This window comes from Mytilus edulis, chromosome 14 (assembly GCF_963676685.1).
Source record: "Mytilus edulis chromosome 14, xbMytEdul2.2, whole genome shotgun sequence".
Taxonomy (NCBI): Eukaryota; Metazoa; Mollusca; class Bivalvia; order Mytilida; family Mytilidae; genus Mytilus; species Mytilus edulis.
In genome coordinates this window covers 930,822-957,115 of record NC_092357.1, presented here as the reverse complement: position 1 = coordinate 957,115, position 26,294 = coordinate 930,822, and the positions used below count along the sequence as shown (strand labels likewise).

Genomic DNA, 26,294 nt, shown 5'->3' with positions numbered 1-26,294 from the left:
TCCCAATTTTGATTTTTCTCAATGATTTGAAATGTGATGTTTTCAAAATCATGTCCTGCTCTTAAAAGGTGTCTTGTAATTGGGCAGTTCCTTTCTTTTGTATAAAATGACCGATGGTTATTTAGTCGGATGTTAAATGGGGTTTCTGTTTCACCAACATATTGTAATTTGCAAGTTCCACACGTTAGAACATAAATGCAATTTTGCGTTTTGCAATTTGGTGTTATAAATATGTTGTAATTTTTCTTTGTGACTGTGCTGATGAACTGGGTTTCTATATTGGCGACTTTGCAGCACTTACAATTGCCCCTTCCGCATTGTTTATAACCTCCGATTGTTGATATCTCCCGTTTAGATACTTTGGATGATACTAGAATATCTTTGAGGTTTTTTGGTCTGCGGTAAGCCATAACGGGAGGTGATGGAAAAATCTCGCTTAAGGAAGGATCATTTTCAATAAGACGCCAGTGTTTGTGGACAATTGATGAAATATTTGTCAGATGAGGATGAAAGCTAACAACAAACGGGATTTTATTTGTCTGGGCCGTCTTTTCTTTGTATTCAAGTAGGTTTGTTCGTTCTTTTTCGTTTGCTTTTCCGAAAGCTTCTGAAATACTTTTGTTCTTGTTCTCAAACGGGTTAAATATTAAATTGACACCACAAACACCGGGTGTAAAGTCCTTCAGATTTCTGAAACGTTGGGACGAAACTTTATTCAATTGTTCTTTTCGGCTTCTCCAACTTTTACTCTCCTTTTCTATCTATTCATATAAACAAATCAACTCTGGAATAAATGAAATGATTTCTACACCACCAATGTCCATTACTAACGGAGACATGGATTTAATCAAGAAAAGATTATCCGATATTGAAAGAATAGAAAGTCAAAATTACAAAACCAAGCAACAAAATAAATTTGCCAGAGATGGTCTTAAACAATTTTCAAATTTTGATACAAATACTATTTTAAAAGAGAGTAAGTTAAAACAACCAAGAAAAAGACGTTTTAAAAAACGGACACGACCTGCGGAGAATAATTTAGTTGTTAATATATCGTCAACAGAATTAACCAACTCCGAAGAAAAATTATTAAGTAGAGGTCTTAACTTCTGTCCTATACCAGCAAACATTAACAACCTACAACTGGAGACAGATGTGGATCAATTTGCTAGACGCCTTCGCCTAAAAGAACATTTTAATAGGCAACACAAAAAAACCTTACAAGAAGCCGGAATGAATGATTCGGAATATGAGAGTGATAAAGAGGACAAGTGCATCCCAAGATTTAAAAAGAAAAGCGAATGGAATCCACCAAGGAGTAAGAACGACAATTTAGAATCCTTTATATCATCAATTAAAACTGAAGTAAAATCATCAGTCAGTGGCAAACGTTTAAGGAATCTCTCTGAACAAGAAAGCCAGGCCATAAATAATTTAAAAAGCCGTGATGATATTGTTATTAAACAAGCAGACAAAGGAAGTGCAGTTGTAGTGATCAACAAAACCGACTACATTGAAGAAGGGAATCGTCAGCTTTCAAATACAAAATTTTACAAACATTTAGAAAGTGATCCTACAAAAGAAATAAGTAAACAAATTAATGAGGTCCTTTCAGACATGAACAGCAAAAAACATATTGATGACGACACGTACGACTATCTACGATCTGATGAAACCTGCACAGCCGGTCGATTTTACTTGCTCCCAAAACTCCATAAAGAAGGGATTCCGGGAAGACCGATAGTATCTGCAAATGGCCATCCAACCGAAAAAATATCTGAATTCGTGGATTACCATCTCAGACCACATGTTAGAACAATGCCATCTTACATTCAAGATACTACAGATTATTTGAAGAAAATGGATTCATTAAACCCCTTACCAAACAACACAATTTTGGTATCGATGGATGTGTCTTCTTTGTACACAAATATTCCCAAAAATGAAGGAATAGTCGCTTGTGAACAGGTATGGAACAATCGTAAGGATAAACATCCCCCAACAGACTGTCTGGTTCAGTTGCTGAGACTAGTGCTTGAAAACAACAATTTTGTATTCAACGACCAGCACTACTTGCAGGTTGACGGTACCAGTATGGGAACCAAAATGGCACCTTCTTTTGCCAACATTTTCATGGGGAGTCTCGAAGAACGCATCCTTTCGAATGTACCATACAAACCCTTGTCTTGGCTCCGTTATATTGATGACATCGACATCAAATGGAACGAAACTGCAGAACGCCTGCAAGAATTTCTCGATTTCTGTAACAACTTTCATCAATCGATCAAGTTCACATCTGAAGTTTCAAATGAGAAAATTGCGTTTCTCGACACCACCATAACTTTAGAAAACGGAGTCATGACAACAGACCTTCACACCAAAAAAACTGATAAACACCAATTTCTCTCTCCGAAGAGTTGTCACCCGAAACACTGCTCCCGGAGCATTCCGTACAGCCAAGCCATCAGGTTAAAACGGATTTGTTCATCGGAATCAAAGTTAAACCATCGTTTAGGGCAACTCAGACAGCAACTCAAATCAAGAGGTTATAAGAACAAAAGTATTTTGAAGCTTTCGGAAAAGCAAACGAAAAAGAACGAACAAACCTACTTGAATACAAAGAAAAGACGGCCCAGACAAATAAAATCCCGTTTGTTGTTAGCTTTCATCCTCATCTGACAAATATTTCATCAATTGTCCACAAACACTGGCGTCTTATTGAAAATGATCCTTCCTTAAGCGAGATTTTTCCATCACCTCCCGTTATGGCTTACCGCAGACCAAAAAACCTCAAAGATATTCTAGTATCATCCAAAGTATCTAAACGGGAGATATCAACAATCGGAGGTTATAAACAATGCGGAAGGGGCAATTGTAAGTGCTGCAAAGTCGCCAATATAGAAACCCAGTTCATCAGCACAGTCACAAAGAAAAATTACAACATATTTATAACACCAAATTGCAAAACGCAAAATTGCATTTATGTTCTAACGTGTGGAACTTGCAAATTACAATATGTTGGTGAAACAGAAACCCCATTTAACATCCGACTAAATAACCATCGGTCATTTTATACAAAAGAAAGGAACTGCCCAATTACAAGACACCTTTTAAGAGCAGGACATGATTTTGAAAACATCACATTTCAAATCATTGAGAAAAATCAAAATTGGGATACACAAGGAAGACAAAAAAGAGAGAGATTTTGGATGCACCAGTTACGAACTCTTGAACCTGATGGACTCAATGAGAGAGACGAAAAAAGATTTCAAAGCAAATCAAAACCATAGTTATCTTGAAATCATACAAATTAATTTATAAAAATTCATACAATTAATCGAACATCTATAAATGTGTTAAACTTTTATTCCAACTTCATGTAGTTGTAGCTACAAACATATTTTATGACCGAATTAATATGTTACACCCATCCCTCAAATCTTGTATAGATTAAGCTACAAAAATATTTTTCTGTCATGCATCCGATTTCACCTTGAGAGATGCACACGCCTGATGAAGCTAATTTGTTTAGCGAAATATTGCGTATTTCTATTTAACATCTAATAGAACTTTTTAATGTATCAATTAGTGTGTTTTAGTTATATTCTTAGACATTTATATAATTTTAATTCAGTAACTGTATCAGTTTATTTTCACAAACTGATCCACGCTTAATTAGATTGAATGTTGATTGTTGCTATTTTTAGACATTATATATATATATATGTAATATAAATAAAGAACTGAACTCCGAGGAAAACTCAAAACGGAAAGTCTCTAATCAAATGGCAGAATCAAATGATAAAACACCTCACACGAATGGACAACTATTATACCAAGGCTCCAGGAATACCCACATTTTTTATCGCTGTTTTAAATACCAATTGGTGACCATCGGCTTTTATCTGCTATGTGGTCGGTTTGTTGTCTATTTAACATATTCCCAATTCAATTTTCATTTTTTGAACATGATGGCCGGAGTCATTAAAACCGATTCTGATCAAAAGAAAAATAATAGCAAGAAGACAATGATGAGGAAAACTGTTTCGTACTTAAAAGATAGATATCTTCAGCACATAGACACTCTACAACAAGGCAATAATGAGGAAAACTGTTTCGTACTAAAAAGATATACAACTTCAGCACCTAGACACTCTACACCAAGACAATTTACACCAAGACAATCTACACCTAGACACTCTTCCCCAAGACCATCTTCACCTAGACATTCAACTCCAAGACCATCTACACCTAGACATGCAACACCAAGACCATCTACACATAGTCACTCTACACCAAGACCATCTACACCTAGACCCTCAACACCAAGACCATCTTCACCTAGACACTCAACTCCAAGACCATCTTCACCTAGACACTCAACACCAAGACCATCTACACCTAGACACTCTACACCAAGACCATCTACACCTAGACACTCTACACCAAGACCATTTACACCTAGACACTTTACACAAAGACTATCTACACCTATACACTCTACACCAAGACCATATACACCTAGACACTCTACACCAAGACCATTTTGTATATTTGTAGACATTCTACACCAAGATCATAGTGTATTATGTGTACAGTTGTCAATAGATAATATGAAATAACGAATGTATATTGTTAAAGGGAAATGTACATCAACATTTTTTCTTATAGTAATAATTATTGATGAAAATAATAGTGATTTGTATAGAATAAATGTTAGCAATGTCTTAACTTAAATCGCTTTGAATAAATTTTGCTAAAGTTATATTATATTGCATGAACATTAAATTCCAATATTTTGTAGCCTAAATGCATCCATTACTATACTAGTTTACCACGGAATATGTCAATGCTGAATGCTGTCGATTGTTGATTTTAACGATACATTTTCATTATTTGTTTTCAACTTTATTCGATGCAAAGTTTACCTTAATCCAATTAAGGAATCTTCTAATCATATTTTTGTTTATAATTATGTATGTTATAATACTAATCTTTCTTACTGTATATATGATTGATACTTAGAGGTTTTAAGAACAATCGTATTGATGAATCTTATGTTGGTTGTTAATGAAGTCAAGGTATTTCAATGCTTATAATGGAAGGATACGAACTATCTGAACTGATTTTTTACAAACCTGTAAATAAGCTATGACTGATTTACATGTGTATCAAGTTATACCTTATAAGATATATATAAAGATATATATATATATATAATAACAAGTATTGGTATCCAACGAATATTATATTCATTGTTATTAAACGACGGATTTCATATTAGGAAATGACATGTGTTATCGAGAATGCTATTTTTTAGTTAATATCGTCTCTTCAAAGACCTTTTGGTTTTCACAATACTGTTGATTCATCATTAATCGTTGGATACCAATTTTCGTCGATTTCGTAGGTACAGATGCAAACGAAATAAGATGTTCATCGAATGACTTAATCTGTATAGGCTGGCAAGCAGTCTTCGGTAAAACCATTAAATCAAATATTTACGAACGTGTAAGTTTTCCCTATTCCACGAAAATTGATACCCACGAAAATGAATGTATATTGATTAATTGGCTAGTGTGTAACGCCTCATTCATCACCAGTGTGCTACTTGCTAGCGGTTATTCATAACTGGACATCGTCAGTTAATGCATTTTGAAATAGGGGATACTTTCGAAGCTACTAAGTCTTCGACATAATTTAATTTTTTCACGATATTGACCAAACTAAACCAGACAAAACTCATACATTTTACTGCCACTATCTCGAAGTGTATAATTGAATTGATGTTTGTTTTTCTTTCATTTTTTATACAAACATTAGGCCGTTAGTTTTCTCGTTTGACGTGCTTTACATTTGTCATTACCAGGCCTTTTATATATCTGACTATTCGATATAAGCTTTGCTTATTGTTGAAGGCCGTACGGTGACCTATATTTATTAATTTCTGGGTCACTTGGTCTCTTGTGGAAAGTGGTTGCATTGACAATCATATCACATTTTTTTTTACATATATCATACGACAGCAAGAGCTATGTTTACAGTGTTAGGATCCACAGTCGAAACAGTTTTTTTATTTTTTGATAACTAAAGTATTTAAGAATCAATATTAACGGTCTCTAAACAAGTTAAATAAATACTGCCTGCAGGACGTTTTTATAAGAATACAATAACAATATGCTGTCCTTATGATTCCGCAATGCATATGTTTCGTGACTGAAGAACATATTGTCTTTACTAATATGATAACAATTGTTTGTCATAATGAATCAATGTTCAATCATTGCCTGTAGTACAAGTAATTGTGTAAGTTGGTGAGCCGACATTTGCTTAATTCCACACTTATGAACAGGTTCATGGGTTCAGGTATTGATTAAATTGTAAGAAAAAAAAATAGAAACCAAGCCAATTTCCTAAGTATCATTCTTAGTGGTAAATATCATCATGCGACTTAACTTATCGTTGGTAATTAGTTACCAAAGGTACCAGGATTAAAATTTAGTACGCCAGACGCGCGTTTCGTCTACATAAGACTCATCAGTGACGCTCATATCGAAATATTTATAAAGCCAAACAAGAACAAAGTTAAAGAGCATTTAAAATCCAAAATTCCAAAAAGTTGTGCCAAGTACGTCTAAGGTAATCTATGCCTGGGATAAGAAAATCCTTAGTTTTTTGAAAAATTCAAAGTTTTATAAACAGGAAATTTATAAAAATGACCACATTAATTTATTGATATTCATGTCAACACCGAAGTGTTGACTACTGGGCTGGTGATACCCTCGGGGACGAAACGTCCACCAGCAGTGGCATCGACCCAGTGGTGTAAATAGGTATCAAAGGTACCAGGATTATAATTTAGTACGCCAGACGCGAGTTTCGTCTACATAAGACTTATCAGTGACGCTCATATCGAAATATGTATAAAGCCAAACAAGAACAAAGTTTAAGAGCATGTAAAATCCAAAATTCCAAAAAGTGGTAACAGAGTACAATCACAAAAAAAAAACTATATCATTTTGAAATTGAGGATACCATCGACGTTACTAAGTCTGCGACATAATTTAATTTTTTTACGATATTGACTAAACTAAACCAGGCAAAACTCGTACATTTTACTGCCACTATCTCCAAGTGATTAATTGATCTGATGTTTCGGTGTCTTTACTCACTTATGTCTTGTTTCCTTGTTCAAAGATATGTATTTGACACATGAGTCGTCTTGTCTTAGTCCCGGATGCTGACATGTTGAGTAGTTGTTCATTGACATGGCAGTTTGTCCATGAATCGTTGAATCGATTTACCCTGATGTTTCAGTGACTTTAATGTAAATCTATGAGATTTAAACATTGGTATACCGTGTAAGTTAAAGTTAACTCTTATCAAAATCTGCAATACATGGTTAAAACAGAGGGAAGAAAGTTAATAAAGGGACAGTCAAACTCATTTATCAAAAATAAACCGACAACGCGATGGCTAAAAAAGAAAAATACAAACAGACAAACAATAGTACACATGACACAACATAGAAAACTAAAGAATAAACATCACGAACCCCACCAAAAACTAGGGTTGATCTCAGTTGCTCCGGAAGGATAAGCAGATCCCGCTCCACATGTGGCACCTGTCGTGTTGCTTATGTGATAACAAATCAGATAAATAGTCTAATTCGGTAGGTCACATTCATGAAAGGGAAGAGGATTGTAGTTACGACGTAAGGAACATATCCGATATCATTTGTGAAACGGTTATTCCATAACGGTCAACCAACTCGTGATGGCGTCCGTAAAATTTACGAAGGGATGATTTCAACTTCACAATTTGGAACTCTTGGTTTAATAGCTTCCATATGAGCAGCAACCCTCTATCAAGAAAATCATGATAGTTAATGCAACCACGGAAATATCGTATCAATTGGGAGATATATACACCGTATGCAGGTGCTGCTGGAATGTTGCTACTTTTAAATGGAATGTTCACAAACGACCATCATTGTCAATTGCTATATGTAAGTCAAGATATGAGGCAGACTTAACTGTATCTGTAGTATCCTTTATCTCTAGTTCGATGGGATAGATGCGTTCCACATGATCACCAAATTTTTAATTATTAGTGAAAGAACATCATCTATATAGCGGAAAGTAGAGTTAAAGGATATTTCTAACTTCTTATCTTTCTTCCTAAGACGTTCCTGCATGAAGTCAGCCTCATAATAACAAAGAAACAAGTCGGCAAGTAGAGGGACACGGTTTGTTCCCATAGGAATGACGACAGTCTGTTGAAAAACACTTCCTCCTAACGTAACAAATATGTTTTCAATCAAGAAATCAAGCATCTTGATAATATCACTTTCAAATAATTTGTTCTTTGAATCAGAGTGATCCTTTACAAAATAGGATTTATCCCTCCCTAAGACAAGATACTTGTATTTACGTTGGCCATACTTTTTTTATGAAGCAAAGCAATACCAACTCTTTCAATTTGTCTTTTAGTTTGGAATGTGGATTACTTGTGTAAAGAGTAGAAAAGTCAAATGTTTTAATACTGTTACAAGATGAAAGAGAGTTAGATTGTATGTACTCTAAAAGATCTTTGGAATTTTTAAGTATCCACATCTGATTCACGCCACCTCTAGAACAGGCAGTTTCACAATAACTTTGTAGCCCGTCTTTGATTGCTGATAAAATATATGTTAATAATTTTGAAAGAGGTTTCGTTGAGCACTCGTGCAAGAACCAGCAATATACCGTTGTTTGTAAGGACACTTATGTAGTTTAGGTATCCAATACAGTGATGGAAGATCCAGTCGCCCTTTTCACAAAAAATCTTAAGATATATTTTACTCTTAAGAGTAATCTTAAGATTTTTAGGTTTTTCACAAAAAATCTTAAGTAAATCTTAAGAGTAAAAACTATCGTAACTTTAAGAGTGCTATTACCCACTCTGAAGTATATATTTTACACTTAAGAGAAATCTTAAGAGAAATATAGAAAATTAAAATGGCTGCTATATTTCGTTTTAAAATTATAAACAGAAGAGCTTTAAGAAGAGATCACGTTTTTCGAGACCTGACCGATGACCTTGATTTGTTAAATAATGGCCATTCAAATTCAAAGCAGTCTATTTGGATTTAACAGACACGCTCAGAGATGCCTTTAAAAGAACTCCCAACAAATCAAAGGCAATCCCTCCTTATATTCAAGAAGTATAACAACACAAATCAAACTTTTAAATGTGCAAATTTGGTGCTCTCTATCACATCCGCTATGAAGTGAAACATTGCAAATTATGTTACGCCAATCCCGAACACTTACACACAAGCAAGACCCAAGGTTGTACATATATTAAGAACGTTTAAGATCAATAAACCTATTTTCCAAAGCCTAAAATTTGTCAGTTGGATTATTGTGCACACAGTTTCAGAAATGGTCACATTTGGAATGAGATATGAGGGTACTCGGATAAAGGGGGAATTGTACGATGACCTGTTTTCAACCTAACTTTAATATTCAATCCACTTCAACTGCACATCTGCATACAAATGATTTCATGTTCGGGTTTTATTAATTAGAACAACAGTGCATGCTTTTCCGACTAAGAAATGTAGTAGATGCTTTCAAAGCCGGACATATAATTTATTATTACAAATTCAATACAATGTTACTGTTTCAGTCATGTTTTAAAGGTAATACATTGCTTCTTAAATGTTTGTTTACAATTAAAAGACATAATGGTTTTCACGAAAACACTTGGTTTTCTGCATATCTTACATTAATTTCCATATACAACTAATACAAGGTACATTATATATGTACGTCCAATGTCCTTGCTTCAGTAGAGCTGCAGAATAATTTGTTAAAAATAGGGTCAGACATGTTGGTGACGAGTGAAAATTACAATAATAATCGACAACATTAAAAAAAAAAACAGATAGAAAACCTATAATAAATCATCTAAAATTTAACAAAGCTTCCACTGACTAAAGTTTCTTTTTTTCAATAAATATTATTATAGAACGATATATATATATACTGTTTCATCATAGGAACATATTAAAAAAAAAAGGCAAAAGATACAAACGGGTCAATTAAGCTCAAAGGTCGAAAACAAAACAATAATACTGTAACGAGTAATAAAAAAAATCACAGGTCTCCACTTACCCCAACATAAAAAAAACTTAAAAACTAATCATAAGCAACACCCCTCTCCCCCCCCCCCAAAAAAAAAAACACGGGTGATCTCAGGTGCTTGTTTTTAAGCAATGATGGCTTTCATTATACTGCATGCATTGAAGGCCTATTGGTGACCTTCTGCTGTTGTCTGTTCTATGGTCGAGTTGTTGTCTCTTTCACACATTCCCTATTTCCATTCTCAATTTTTTTTAGTATGTATAGTTATATTATCAAAATTCACGCTAAATCAACACATTTTTTTTAAAGTATATGGATTTTGTCCAGTGTCCCATCGTGATACATGATCATTCACGGCGCAGGTATATATATGATTTATCCGTTTAAATCAATGTTTCCATTCACGTTAGCTTTCGCAATTTCCAGTGCTGAGTACACTACTTTCAATATCCCGTGTACAAATTGTTAATCACATACAGTCATACAGATGTTTAATCCGTCCAAGCAAATATATCCTAAGTTGACAAAATCTTTGAAAAATCTCGCAAGTTTCTGCGACAGTTATGTTCTGAATAGGCAGTGGCTATTTTGACGGAACCTAGGCCTCTTAGGGGCTATTTTGCCGGCTCCGGCAAAATAGTGATTTACATAGAGTTTTGCTATTTTGCCGGTCTTAATTAAGATTTTAATAGAAGTATAAACATTAAGAATTAAAGAAAATTAGAAAAATCTATACCAAAATGTCTTCTTTAAAAAATTATCTAAATTGATATTCTTTACTTTTAGAATAAGTAGTCTCTTAAAATGTGTATTTTTTAAATATCTAAAAAGAAAAGCATAAACATTAAAATTGATACTACATGTAGTACTTTTTTCTTTGATAGGAAGACTAAAATAGTAACATCCAACAACTTCAAACTGCTTGACGAGCGTTACAAAACCAGCGCCTTGCTTTTTTTTAAATGTTCTGTCGAGTCTAGCTGCAGACATGAACTAAACACACCACTTGTTTCTTTTGCATCTGCATCACTTTTGCAGACTGAAATTCATAATTCACTTGCCCTAAAAATGTATAAAGCAACTGCAAAAAATAAATGTAAATCCTATTGATATTAAAATGAATTTAAAACCATTCAAGAGAGAATCAACGATATACCTTCCAGAAGCAAGAGACTGACATAAATCAAACTAAACAAATTAAACTTTTTCAATATACTATATAAACCTAGTAGAAGACCCTCGTATGTTGATCAAAGCAAATCCAAATGTGATAGATCAACATTATGTAGATTAAGGTTAAGTGCTCATACTTTATCTATTGAAAGAGGGCGATATATAAAAATACCAAAGCAGAGAGTCTTTGCTGCAACAATGGAGACATTGAAGATGAACTACACATTCTTTTAAAATGTTCATCCTTTTACTATGTGAGAGATAACCTCTTAAAAAGGTTAAATAATGTTCTATTGATCAACAAATTACCTTCTTTATCATATACTTGATTTCTGTAATAATGTATTACGCTTCTCTTTTATTTTTATATAATTTCTCTCATAATTATCCACTGTCACTTCTTCATTGTATATAGTTCGGACCATATGAGTATTTGGACCGTACGCGTATGATCATGACCATATGCATTTACTCATATGGTCCGACCACACCCGTATGGTCAGACCGTCCGCGTATGGTCAGACCATATGAGTATTATACTCGTTTGGTTATTAACGGCCCGGACCATATGAGTATTTCGACCATATATGTATTTTTTTCAAATATGCAATAAAAACATTTAAATAATACAATAAACTGTATCTTAAAAATGATGGGTAGATTTCTACATATAAAAAATGTATTAATTTTACAATTCAGAGGCTACATAAACATTACATATAGATGCCACAGTCAGCTGATCTTAGTTTTCATCGCTAATTGTATTCTTGCATGTATGCTTAAAATGACATTTACTTCCACACGATACCATAGCTTTTTTGCATTTGCACGTCTTGTTTGTTCATGAACCTTTTTCGTTATACCACCTTTTATTTGCCGCAGTAACAAGCTAACACATTTATAATATTGTTTTCCGGTTTACCCACTCATTACATATTTAATCGTACATCGGAATTTGCCGGTGGTGTACTACATATTGATGCAGCGTGTAATATATATTATATGTATTGTTTTCTTTTTCGTAGGTTTTGACAACATTGTATTGTAATTTGAGAATATTGACAAAGGGGTGACTATAAGTGATAATCGGAAGTCGTCATTGCGCATGTGAAACGAAAGTGAAACAAGGTTGCTATGCAATTGTTTATCTTACGATTAGTCGTAAGTTTTTACTTAAGATAAAAACTTAAGAATACTCTTAAGATAAAAAATAATCTTACGACCGCCTTTGTGAAAATGACTTAAGATTTCTCTTACGATACTGGTAAGATTAAATCTTAAGATTTATCTTAAGATTTTTTGTGAAAAGGGCTACAGGTCTTCATCTTTGGTTGAAATTCCAAAGGAACATAGAAAAGACCTATTATTATCCAGGATTTCCTCTTTGGTAAGTGTCGTGCGGGTATATGTTGATGAGTTTCCAAGTTAATTGGCAATACCTAATTCGTTTATCAAGCAGTTAATGTAATGAGTTTTACACACATAAACGATGTTTTTTTGGGCTTTATCTGCGGGGACAACAACGTATTTGTCAGCTAGCCTCGTTGAATGAACACGTTTGAGAAGAATGCGATGTATATTACTTATACATTATCAAATACAGTCAAACCTGCGCAATAGACCACCTATATTAAGCAAAAATCTGTATTATAAGACCATCGATTTTAGATCCCTTTTTACATTGTTTTAGTACATTTCATATAGATTACATCTGTTTTAAAAAAACAACTGTGTAGTCGTTGAGGAGAACTGCATACTGTACGTACTTTTTATATTACGTCTATGTATGAAAAATCCGTTGATAATTGTTTTAGAGTTATAGCTCTTTGGATACACCAAACATGTAGAATACATTTCATCAGTTCTTTTTCAGTTATTTATGATCCTCAAACGTTGCATCAAGTTTAGCAGTTTCTTAATTGTTTGAGATAGGCTTCTTTTGCTATAACATTGATAATGTTGATACCGATGAATAGTTATCAAAGGTACCAGGCTTAACATTTTTTGAATACTCCAGCCGCGGGTTTCGTCTACAAAACACTCATCATTGACGCTCAGATCAAAATAGTTATAAAGCCAAACAAATAAAAAGTTGAAGAGCATTGCGGACCTACAATTCCAAATAGTTGTACCAAATACGGCTAAGGTAATCTATGCCCTAGATAAAAAAATCCTTAGTTATTCGAAAAATTCTTACTTTTGAAAGAGTTTATTTAAAAAAAATACTATTTATTGATATTCATGGCAACACCGAAGTGCTGACTACTGAGTTCGTGATACCCTCGGGGACAAGACGTAAATCAGCGATAGAATCAACTATTGAGGAAAATTCCCAAAAATTGTAAATTATTATACCATTTACCGGGTTTGTAATAACATGACCAACATCAATAGTGTCACATGCGGAACAGGATATACTAACCTCTCTGGAGCACTTGAGATCATCTCCATTTTTGGTGGGGTTTGTGTTGCGTTTTCTTAAGTATTCTAATTGAGTGTTTTGTACCATCATATTTTTTTTCTGTCTAAGTCATAGCTTTGTCAGTTTGTTATTTTATCGTTCGTACAGTTTGAATGTCCTTCTGGTATCCCTCGCCCCTCTAGTATCTAGTATGTCCAAATATCATCCTTTAATTTAAAGATGCAAACAAAGATAATTAAAAAACCTTTTTTCTTTCACTTTTAAAAATTATATACGGAAGCTTCAACTTACAAAGTTTTAGAATTTAGATTTTTGTATTTATTTGATCTGTTTCCATTGTATCAGAAGCCATTTTAACCTATAATATCTCTTGCACAACTGCACATAGTGATCCATATTATGGTCCCTGAAAAGTTCTCCCTGGAAATTGGATCGAACCAGAATCATTTGTGTAAGTAGTCCGATGCGCTAACCACTTCATCACGGCTCTCATTTAAAAACAGGAATAGAGAACATAACATTTAAAATGCCAGTGGAAAAAAAGCAATAATGGATAGAGGCAAACAATTAACATTACTAAGGTTTCTATGAACAACCACAAAATATATATTATTGCTTTTATGTCACGATGGAAAGCAAACAAAAACTGTCCTATATAAACTACTTTCTGAGCTTTTTGTCAAAAAGATAAGACAGAAGAAGAAATTATGGTCCATATACTAGATGATATCAAGAATAATAATTGTAATAACAAAAATAAGTAATAATAATGAAAACACAGACAAAAAACCAACTCAGAGTAAACAGCATCATCTATGTGATCCCCCTGTTTTTGATTGGGTATTTTTTTCTATGTTGTGTTTTGTATAGAATCATCTATGTGACCCCCCCTGTTTTTGATGGGGTTCATTTTCTATGTTGTGTTTTGTATAGCATCATCTATGTGATCCCCCTGTTTTTGATGGAGTTCATTTTTCTATGTTGTGTTTTGTATAGCATCATCTATGTGATCCCCCTGTTTTTGATGGGGTTCATTTTTCTATGTTGTGTTTTGTAAAGCATCATCTATGTGACCCCCCTGTTTTTGATGGGGTTCTTTTTTCTATGTTGTGTTTTGTATAGCATCATCTATGTGACCCCCCTGTTTTTGATGGGGTTCATTTTTCTATGTTGTGTTTTGTATAGCATCATCTATGTGACCCCCCTGTTTTTGATGGGGTTCATTTTTCTATGTTGTGTTATGTATAGCATCATCTATGTGACCCCCCTGTTTTTGATGGGGTTCATTTTTCTATGTTGTGTTTTGTATAGCATCATCTATGTGACCCCCTGTTTTTGATGGGGTTCATTTTCTATGTTGTGTTTTGTATAGCATCATCTATGTGATCCCCCTGTTTTTGATGGTGTTCATTTTCTATGTTGTGTTTTTTATAGCATCATCTATGTGACCCCCCTGTTTTTGATGGGGTTCATTTTTCTATGTTGTGTTTTGTATAGCATCATCTATGTGACCCCCCTGTTTTTGATGGGGTTCATTTTTCTATGTTGTGTTTTGTATAGCATCATCTATGTGATCCCCCAGTTTTTGATGGGGTTCATTTTGTATGTTGTGTTTTGTATAGCATCATCTTTGTGATCCCCCTGTTTTTGATGGGGTTCATTTTTCTATGTTGTGTTTTGTATAGCATCATCTATGTGACCCCCATGTTTTTGATGGGGTTCATTTTTCTATGTTGTGTTTTGTATAGCATCTTCTATGTGACCCCCCTGTTTTTGATGGGGTTCATTTTTCTATGTTGTGTTTTGTATAGCATCATCTATGTTACCCCCCCTGTTTTTGATGGGGTTCATTTTTCTATGTTGTGTTTTGTATAGCATCATCTATGTGACCCCCCTGTTTTTGATGGGGTTCATTTTTCTATGTTGTGTTTTGTATAGCATCATCTATGTGACCCCCCTGTTTTTGATGGGGTTCATTTTTCTATGTTGTGTTTTGTATGGAATCATCTATGTGACCCTCCTGTTTTTGATCGGGTTCATTTTCTATGTTGTATTTTGTATAGCATCATCTATGTGATCCCCCTGATTTTGATGGGGTTCATTTTTCTATGTTGTGTTTTGTATAGCATCATCTATGTGACCCCCCTGTTTTTGATGGGGTTCATTTTTCTATGTTGTTTTTTTGTATAGCATCATCTATGTGACCCCCTGTTTTTGATGGGGTTCATTTTCTATGTTGTGTTTTGTATAGCATCATCTATGTGATCCCCCTGTTTTTGATGGTGTTCATTTTCTATGTTGTGTTTTGTATAGCATCATCTATGTGACCCCCCCGTTTTTGATGGGGTTCATTTTTCTATGTTGTGTTTTGTATAGCATCATCTATGTGACCCCCCTGTTTTTGATGGGGTTCATTTTTCTATGTTGTGTTTTGTATAGCATCATCTATGTAATCCCCCTGTTTTTGATGGGGTTCATTTTGTATGTTGTGTTTTGTATAGCATCATCTTTGTGATCCCCCTGTTTTTGATGGGGTTCATTTTTTTATGTTGTGTTTTGTATAGCATCATCTATGTGACCCCCCTGTTTTTGATGGGGTTCATTTTTCTATGTTGTGTTTTGTATAGCATCTTCTATGTGACCCCCCTGTTTTTGATGGGGTTCATTTTTCTATGTTGTGTTTTGTAAAGCATCATCTATGTGACCCCCCTGTTTTTGATGGGGTTCATTTTTCTATGTTGTGTTTTGTATAGCATCATCTATGTTACCCCCTGTTTTTGATGGGGTTCATTTTTCTATGTTGTGTTTTGTATAGCAGCATCTATGTGACCCCCCTGTTTTTGATGGGGTTCATTTTTCTATGTTGTGTTTTGTATAGCATCATCTATGTGACCCCCCTGTTTTTGATGGGGTTCATTTTTCTATGTTGTGTTTTGTATAGCATCATCTATGTGACCCCCCTGTTTTTGATGGGGTTCATTTTTCTATGTTGTGTTTGTATGGCATCATCTATGTGACCCTCCTGTTTTTGATCGGGTTCATTTTCTATGTTGTGTTTTGTATAGCATCATCTATGTGATCCCCCTGATTTTGATGGGGTTCATTTTTCTATGTTGTGTTTTGTATAGCATCATCTATGTGACCCCCTGTTTTTGATGGGGTTCATTTTTCTATGTTGTGTTTTGTATAGCATCGTCTATGTGATCCCCCTGTTTTTGATGGGGTTCATTTTCTATGTTGTGTTTTGTATAGCATCATCTTTGTGATCCTCCTGTTTTTGATGAGGTTCATTTTTCTATGTTATGTTTTGTATAGCATTATCATTGTGATCCCCCTGTTTTTGATGGGGTTCATTTTTCTATGTTGTGTTTTGTATAGCATCATCTATGTGATCCCCCTGTTTTTGATGGGGTTCATTTTTCTATGTTGTGTTTTGTATAGCATCATGTTTGTGATCCCCCTGTTTTTGATGGGGTTCATTTTTCTATGTTGTGTTTTGTATAGCATCATATTTGTGATCCCCCTGTTTTTGATGGTGTTCATTTTCTATGTTGTGTTTTGTATAGCATCATCTATGTGACCCCCCTGTTTTTGATGGGGTTCATTTTTCTATGTTGTGTTTTGTATAGCATCATCTATGTGACCCCCCTGTTTTTGATGGGGTTCATTTTTCTATGTTGTGTTTTGTATAGCATCATCTATGTGATCCCCCTGTTTTTTATGGGGTTCATTTTGTATGTTGTGTTTTGTATAGCATCATCTTTGTGATCCCCCTGTTTTTTATGGGGTTCATTTTTCTATATTGTGTTTTGTATAGCATCATCTATGTGACCCCCCTGTTTTTGATGGGGTTCATTTTTCTATGTTGTGTTTTGTATAGCATCTTCTATGTGACCCCCCTGTTTTTGATGGGGTTCATTTTTCTATGTTGTGTTTTGTAAAGCATCATCTATGTGACCCCCCTGTTTTTGATGGGGTTCATTTTTCTATGTTGTGTTTTGTATAGCATCATCTATGTTACCCCCCTGTTTTTGATGGGGTTCATTTTTCTATGTTGTGTTTTGTATAGCATCATCTATGTGACCCCCCTGTTTTTGATGGGGTTCATTTTTCTATGTTGTGTTTTGTATAGCATCATCTATGTGACCCCCCTGTTTTTGATGGGGTTCATTTTTCTATGTTGTGTTTTGTATGGCATCATCTATGTTACCCCCTTGTTTTTGATGGGGTTCATTTTCTATGTTGTGTTTTGTATAGCATCATCTATGTGATCCCCCTGATTTTGATGGTGTTCATTTTCTATGTTGTGTTTTGTATAGCATCATCTATGTGATCCTTCTGTTTTTGATGGGGTTCATTTTTCTATGTTGTGTTTTGTATAGCATCATCTATGTGACCCCCCTGTTTTTGATGGGGTTCATTTTTCTATGTTGTGTTTTGTATAGCATCATCTATGTGATCCCCCTGTTTTTGATGGGGTTCATTTTGTATGTTGTGTTTTGTATAGCATCATCTTTGTGATCCCCCTGTTTTTGATGGGGTTCATTTTTCTATGTTGTGTTTTGTATAGCATCGTCTATGTGACCCCCCTGTTTTTGATGGGGTTCATTTTTCTATGTTGTGTTTTGTATAGCATCATCTATGTGATCCCCCTGTTTTTGATGGGGTTCATTTTTCTATGTTGTGTTTTGTATAGCATCATCTATGCGATCCCCCTGTTTTTGATGGGGTTCATTTTTCTATGTTGTGTTTTGTATAGCATCATGTTTGTGATCCCCCTGTTTTTGATGGGGTTCATTTTTCTATGTTGTGTTTTGTATAGCATCATATTTGTGATCCCCCTGTTTTTGATGGGGTTCATTTTTCTATGTTGTGTTTTGTATAGCATCATCTTTGTGATCCCCCTGTTTATGATGGGGTTCATTTTTCTATGTTGTGTTTTGTATAGCATCATCTTTGTGATCCCCCTGTTTTTGATGGGGTTCATTTTGTATGTTGTGTTTTGTATAGCATCATCTTTGTGATCCCCCTGTTTTTTATGGGGTTCATTTTTCTATATTGTGTTTTGTATAGCATCATCTATGTGACCCCCCTGTTTTTGATGGGGTTCATTTTTCTATGTTGTGTTTTGTATAGCATCTTCTATGTGACCCCCCTGTTTTTGATGGGGTTCATTTTTCTATGTTGTGTTTTGTAAAGCATCATCTATGTGACCCCCCTGTTTTTGATGGGGTTCATTTTTCTATGTTGTGTTTTGTATAGCATCATCTATGTTACCCCCCTGTTTTTGATGGGGTTCATTTTTCTATGTTGTGTTTTGTATAGCATCATCTATGTGACCCCCCTGTTTTTGATGGGGTTCATTTTTCTATGTTGTGTTTTGTATAGCATCATCTATGTGACCCCCCTGTTTTTGATGGGGTTCATTTTTCTATGTTGTGTTTTGTATGGCATCATCTATGTTACCCCCCTGTTTTTGATGGGGTTCATTTTCTATGTTGTGTTTTGTATAGCATCATCTATGTGATCCCCCTGTTTTTGATGGTGTTCATTTTCTATGTTGTGTTTTGTATAGCATCATCTATGTGATCCCTCTGTTTTTGATGGGGTTCATTTTTCTATGTTGTGTTTTGTATAGCATCATCTATGTGATCCCCCTGTTTTTGATGGGGTTCATTTTTCTATGTTGTGTTTTGTATAGCATCATCTATGTGACCCCCCTGTTTTTGATGGGGTTCATTTTTCTATGTTGTGTTTTGTATGGCATCATCTATGTTACCCCCCTGTTTTTGATGGGGTTCATTTTCTATGTTGTGTTTTGTATAGCATCATCTATGTGACCCCCCTGTTTTTGATGGGGTTCATTTTTCTATGTTGTGCTTTGTATAGCATCATCTATGTGATCCCCCTGTTTTTGATGGGGTTCATTTTCTATGTTGTGTTTTGTATAGCATCATCTTTGTGATCCCCCTGTTTTTGATGAGGTTCATTTTTCTATGTTGTGTTTTGTATAGCACTATCATTGTGATCCCCCTGTTTTTGATGGGGTTCATTTTTCTATGTTGTGTTTTGTATAGCATCATCTATGTGATCCCCCTGTTTTTGATGGGGTTCATTTTTCTATGTTGTGTTTTGTATAGCATCATGTTTGTGATCCCCCTGTTTTTGATGGGGTTCATTTTTCTATGTTGTGTTTTGTATAGCATCATATTTGTGATCCCCCTGTTTTTGATGGGGTTCATTTTTCTATGTTGTGTTTGGTATAGCATCATCTTTGTGATCCCCCTGTTTATGATGGTGTTCATTTTTCTATGTTGTGTTTTGTATAGCATCATCTATGTGATCCCCCTGTTTTTGATGGAGTTCATTTTCTATGTTGTGTTTTGTATAGCATCATCTATGTGATCCCTCTGTTTTTGATGGGGTTCATTTTCTATGTTGTGTTTTGTATAGCATCATCTTTGTGATCCCCCTGTTTTTGATGGGGTTCATTTTTCTATGTTGTGTTTTTTTATAGCATCATCTATGTGATCCCCCTGTTTTTGATGGGGTTCATATTCTATGTTGTGTTTTGTATAGCATCATCTTTGTGATCCCCCTGTTTTTGATGGGGTTCATTTTTCTATGTTGTGTTTTGTATAGCATCATCTATGTGATCCCCCTGTTTTTGATGGGGTTCATTTTCTATGTTGTGTTTTGTATAGCATCATCTTTGAGATCCCCCTGTTTTTGATGGGGTTCATTTTTCTATGTTGTGTTTTTTATAGCATCATCTATGTGATCCCCCTGTTTTTGATGGGGTTCATATTCTATGTTGTGTTTTGTATAGCATCATCTTTGTGATCCCCCTGTTTTTGATGGGTTTCATTTTTCTATGTTGTGTTTTGTATAGTATCATCTATGTGATCCCCCTGTTTTTGATGGGGTTCATTTTTCTATGTTGTGTTTTGTATAGCATCATCTATGTGATCCCCCTGTTTTTGATGGGGTTCATTTTTCTATGTTGTGTTTTGTATAGCATCTTCCGTGTGATCCCCCTGTTTTTGATGGGGTTCATTTTTCTATGTTGTGTTTTGTATAGCATCATCTATGTGATCCCCCTGTTTTTGATGGGGTTCATTTTTCTATGTTGTGTTTTGTATAGCATCTTCCGTGTGATCCCCCTGTTTTTGATGGGGTTCATTTTTCTATGTTGTGTTTTGTGTACTTGTGTATGTCTGCTGGTCTTTCTTTTGCTAGACATCGGATTGTCAGTTTATTTTCGACTTGTGATTTCGAACCTCTCTGGTATCTTTTTTCTTTCTTTTTGAATGCCTATTGAAAAACTATGTTTTGCTCTACATGATTTAGCGTACATTAATTGGCAATCTGTACTGCATAACAAGCTTTATAGTGGACCTATAGTATGACAGTTGTAAAACAATTGACCGAGAACACAAGACGGGAAGTGGGCACAATATACCAAGATCTGATAAATTTTGTCACCTTTGCGACTCCGTTGACATCAGTGACGAATATTATCATATAATGTCATGCAATGTTTACAAAGACTAAAGAACCAAATATTTACCTCAAAATTGTAAAAATTTTGACTGATTTGTAGATCTTACTTTGCTGAAAATTTGCTGTTTATATTGTATCTCAATCTATTATCATATTCAAGATGAAAACGAAAAACTACAAAGGATTCTTCAAATTACCAATTTAGGGCAACAAACTTTTTGGGATTTAACTTTTTACTGTTTTAGTTTTTTCTGTTTAGAGCTTTTATTGGCAGTACATTATTGCTCGTAGATATTCAAGATAATCCCGTTTTTTTATCATCTTCAAAAGCTATAACAAAACATATATACCCATTAATCATAATGAAATGATTTGTTAGCAATTCAAGACAATATGTGCCAGTTAAGCATTGCTCTTTCAATAACCATCATTGCATAAACGCTAGGAATAGATACACCTCATTATTTAAACAACTTTGAAACAACACAACAAGCTAAAGAGATTCCGATGTAGTACATGTAGTAGTTACATCTTAAATAAAAACCAAGGGTATCTCCACTTTCCTCCTTTTTTATTGCCTTTGTCCGTTTATCACTGTTGGGCGGCCCACATCTTTTTAACAAATCATGAATAACCAAAAGCTTGCAATCAAAGAAACACCAACATTTATTTCAAAGTGTTTATTATAAAGCAATTTGATATATATGATATTAATAAAAGCTATATTTATATAATAAGTAAAATAATATAATTTTACATGAAATGGTTTATATTTCTTAATATTTCGACAGAATAAACAAAAAAGAAACAAAACAGTCTTAATGAATTAATCAAAACCTTATCATTGGGTCTGCTACAACATCATGGGGTCTGTTGCAATCAAAGCAATATGTTTTACATGTTTACATGTTTAATTTTAAACTTTTTATTTGTCGGCTTTCTAACTATTTGATGTGTGCGTTACTGATGAGTCTAATGTAGACGAAAGGCGTGTCTGGCGTATTAAATTTTCAGCCTGGTACCTATGCTAACTATTTACACATCAAATCTACAAAAAGGAGAAATACCAGGATCCTTTCCCTCAGTTTATATCATACCCCACGGAACTGTGTTTCGTTATCATAGTCCGTCAGCTCTTTTTTTGTCACGAAAACTCCATTGAAAACTCACAACAGATTTTAATGCAGCCTTGTAGTTACATGAAACTTTTTCAAAGTATATATCTGTTCATTTATTTTCATTTATAGATTATGCCTTTATACTAGTAATGTTTGACCTGGACATACTACTGCAACTGTTTGTAATCGCAACTCATCTGAAACAATATTCAATAGTTTTATGAGTCTGTGCAGATAATAAGAACGTGCATGAAGACGTGTGTAAAAATTAATTATTTCGAAATAATTGATTGATCATTTGACTCTGCTAGGAGGATGAGTCCTTGAAATTATGAATCTGGTGCGATGTTGATTTCCAGGGGAGCAAAATTGGACGTTAGGTACGCCTTCGGTTTTGTGACCTTGATTTGTTTAACTCAACATTTTATGATTCTTCATTTGAACATTAGCATATTGATGTCACCAGCGTGAGACAAGCCTCTATCTTTCGTTTAGAACTTTCCCCAGTATAAAAAATATTCCAGAAAAAAATAAAGTTATATACATATGAACCTCAAAACAACGATACATGGATTGTTTGCTGCCTGGTAAAACACTAATTTTCGTAACAAATTTAGAGCAGATATATAAGAAGATAAAACAAATATATACGGATCTAACATTAAATAATGTGAACAAGAGCTACTACATGAGATAAAAGAATTGACATATTAACTAACAAATACAAAGCTTGATATACAAATTGTACACAAAATGTATATACATCTACATTGCTGAATTATTGTTTCTATCATTTAAGTATTCCATAATTATTCTAATATTAAGAAAACCCAGGGTTGGTAAAGTATTACCCGCCTGGGAATTCCCGGGTGGGAAAACCCAGGTTCTCCATTAATTCTATATGTTACCTAGGCAGAAAACAAGATTTGCACATTTATGGAAACCTTGTTAATTGCCAAGCATTGTTTCAACAATCCAAACTTTGATAAAAACAAAATTAAAGGGCTGACTATTGTTACATAAACAAATCTGTGTTCTAATCTGAATAATTACTTAATAATTAGAGACAGTACATATACATTATTTTAATTTTATTTTTCTTACATGTAATTGTTAATTTTTAATAGGAGTTATACTTATTTGAAAAAAAACCAGATTTTATGCTGTTTACAGTTTGACCAATCTAGACAATCACTGAATCCTCTTTAGAATTAAGACTAGTATTTTATATTACCCAGTATTGCCCAGTATTACCCACTTAAACCCAGTAAAACCCGGGTTTTCCCAGTATTTCCCACTGGGCTGGGTACTACTCCTAAAACGGTTTTTGCTTACCCTGGCACCCCCCCCCCCCCCCCCAAAAAAAAAACCCAAACATATCATCAAGAACAAATACGGTTGTCTTGAATTTAAGTTTCAAAGCTTGCTTTGATATACCATTATACAGTTACTTTGAACATGTAAGGATGAAAAGAACACGAGCCGCAACGTACAAATACCTTGAAATTTACACAAAAGTGTTGGTTATAATTCCGTCTCAAATCTGAGGTACCTGCATGCTCATTGCTTAAAAAAAAAATTAAAGTCACGTTTACACGGACGTCGTTTTATGTATTACCACCGACAATATTTTGAACTTTACATAAAGACACGTTTAGGATCATTATAAACGCATACCATTCGACTCTCTTATTGCGTCTAGGACACATTGATTGACAAATCATATTACAAGTGAAATGAGAATGGCCACAGCTCATTTTGATTAAGTCATTAATAATAAATGTGCATATATGATATAATATATCAATGATGATACACTACAAACCATTAAAAGTCTGAAATGGCCTATATCTGTACTCGACTGTACTGAATTTTACTCAACCAGTCTGAATTCGTCTGAGATTTACTTGATAATACTCGACTGTAGTCTGAACCATACTTAACAGTCTTAATGTGTACTTGACCAGTACTTAACCGTTTTATACGAGTCTGAACTGTACTCGACCTAGTCTGAACCGTACTCGACCTAGTCTGAACCGTACTCGACCTAGTCTGAGCCATACTCGACCTAGTCTTAACCAAACTAGACCTATTCTTTGTATCTATTAACTGAATTTTATCAATTTAGGAATTTTTTTAATAAAAATTAAATTTGAACAACAACTTGAAATTAAAAATGTATTCAATACAGTAATGAAATTATTAAAATTTCACCATTATCAATCATAATATAACTTCAACTCAATATTAATCAACACTTACATAATGATATATATCAACTTTTAAAATATAAATAAAACAAGCTGATCAAATAATCTAAAAAAAATGAATTGTGACTAATATTTTCAATATTATTTAAATTTTATGAATATTTCGGAAGTATTTTATGGTAACTGGACTATTTTCATTATTAACTTAAGCCTAGTATAGATTTATGTTGTGAGTTGACTTTAGTTTATAATGCAGTGAATGTTTCTTTTTATTAAGATATATATAAAATAGTATATAAAACAACTTAATAAATTTAAAAAAAATGAGGGCTTAATTGTTTTGTTTTATTAAACAAAGAATTTAATATAAACTTTATAATAGAGTTTCCCTAGCAATCCTTGATAACCTTTTTAAAAAAGGAAATGTATTCCAAAGTAACAGTAAAATTTTAAAAAAATAATTTAAGTATTTTTTTGTCAAATTAACATGGCATACATAAAGCACTTTAATATATTCTAATTAACTCAGTACATGTGTGTTTTACAGGTAAAAAGAAAGCCCTATTTTCTTAAATTCGTGTATTACTTATCTAGTACATACATGTATATTCGAAAGGCCTTGTTATTTGATTTAAACAGGATGTTGCAATTTTGAATCAATGTTATTTAGAATTTAATACCTCTGACCAGGTGTGATCTTATTTATGAGTTTGCCCTAAGCAGAGGTTATACTTTATATTTTACCACTAATCAGAAAAATACTTTATTTATTTATTTAATTTTATCCCTTTTTGATATAAGTTATATATAATATATTTTTTAATCCTAAATATAGTCAGAGATATATTTCTTTTATAAGGTTAAAATCTTTTATAAATTTTGTTGGCTGTTGTTATATATGTCAGTAAAAAAGAAATTTATTTAAACAATTAAAAAAGTAGAGGGTTTTTGGTCTAGTATGGTTCAGACTGGTCAAGTATTGTTCAGACCTTTGGTTAAGTATGGTTTAGACTGGAAAAATAGGTCGAGTACATGTCAAGAATGGGTTAAGACTGTTTCAGACTGGTCGAGTAATAATTCAGACTTTTTTTAACGGCAAAGATCAGGGTCAAGTACGATTCAGTACAATCAAGTATGGTTCAGACTGGGGTCGAGTAATGTCAAGTAAAAGTCAGACCAATTCAGACGGGTCGAGTAAAAATCAGTACAGTCGAGTACAGATATAGGCCATTTCAGACTTTAATGGTTTGTAGTGATAAGTAAATTAGTATTTCAAAAGTAAAGAAAATAATAAAAAGGCTTAAGGTCTGTATACAAGATGAACACAATATCACAAAAATAAGCAGAACAAATTATAAACAAGGCCAATTCCAAAAGAGGAAGTCAATAAAATTATTTACAAAAAAAAAACTGTTATGTTAATAAAAAGAAATCTATGTAAAAGAATTTTCAAATAAAAGATGAACAAAATGTTTTATAGAAACTATTTTGAACTGAGCATCACTGATGGTTGTTATGTAAACGAAACGCGCGTTTGGTGTATCAAATTATAATATTGGAACCAATGATGACTAATTATAGTATACGTTAAGAAGTTAATAAGAAAAACATGGTGCCACCGAACTTGTTTTCTTACTAAAAGTAAACCATGCATTTTTCTTTAACTTTCATCCATTTAAAAATCGAATGTGTCGTTTTGTAACTTCATTGGGGGTGTGAAAGCGTTGACCAAAGAACA

General features: G+C 33.8%; 1 protein-coding gene across 1 annotated transcript; it reads left to right on the top strand.

Annotated features, from left to right (window-relative positions):
* The first annotated feature begins 798 nt into the window (after positions 1-798).
* LOC139503344 (uncharacterized) lies at positions 799-2,679 on the top strand. The gene has a single exon (XM_071293115.1). The coding sequence runs from the start codon at positions 799-801 to the stop codon at positions 2,677-2,679; it is 1,881 nt and encodes a 626-aa protein (XP_071149216.1).
* Positions 2,680-26,294: the final 23,615 nt, after the last annotated feature.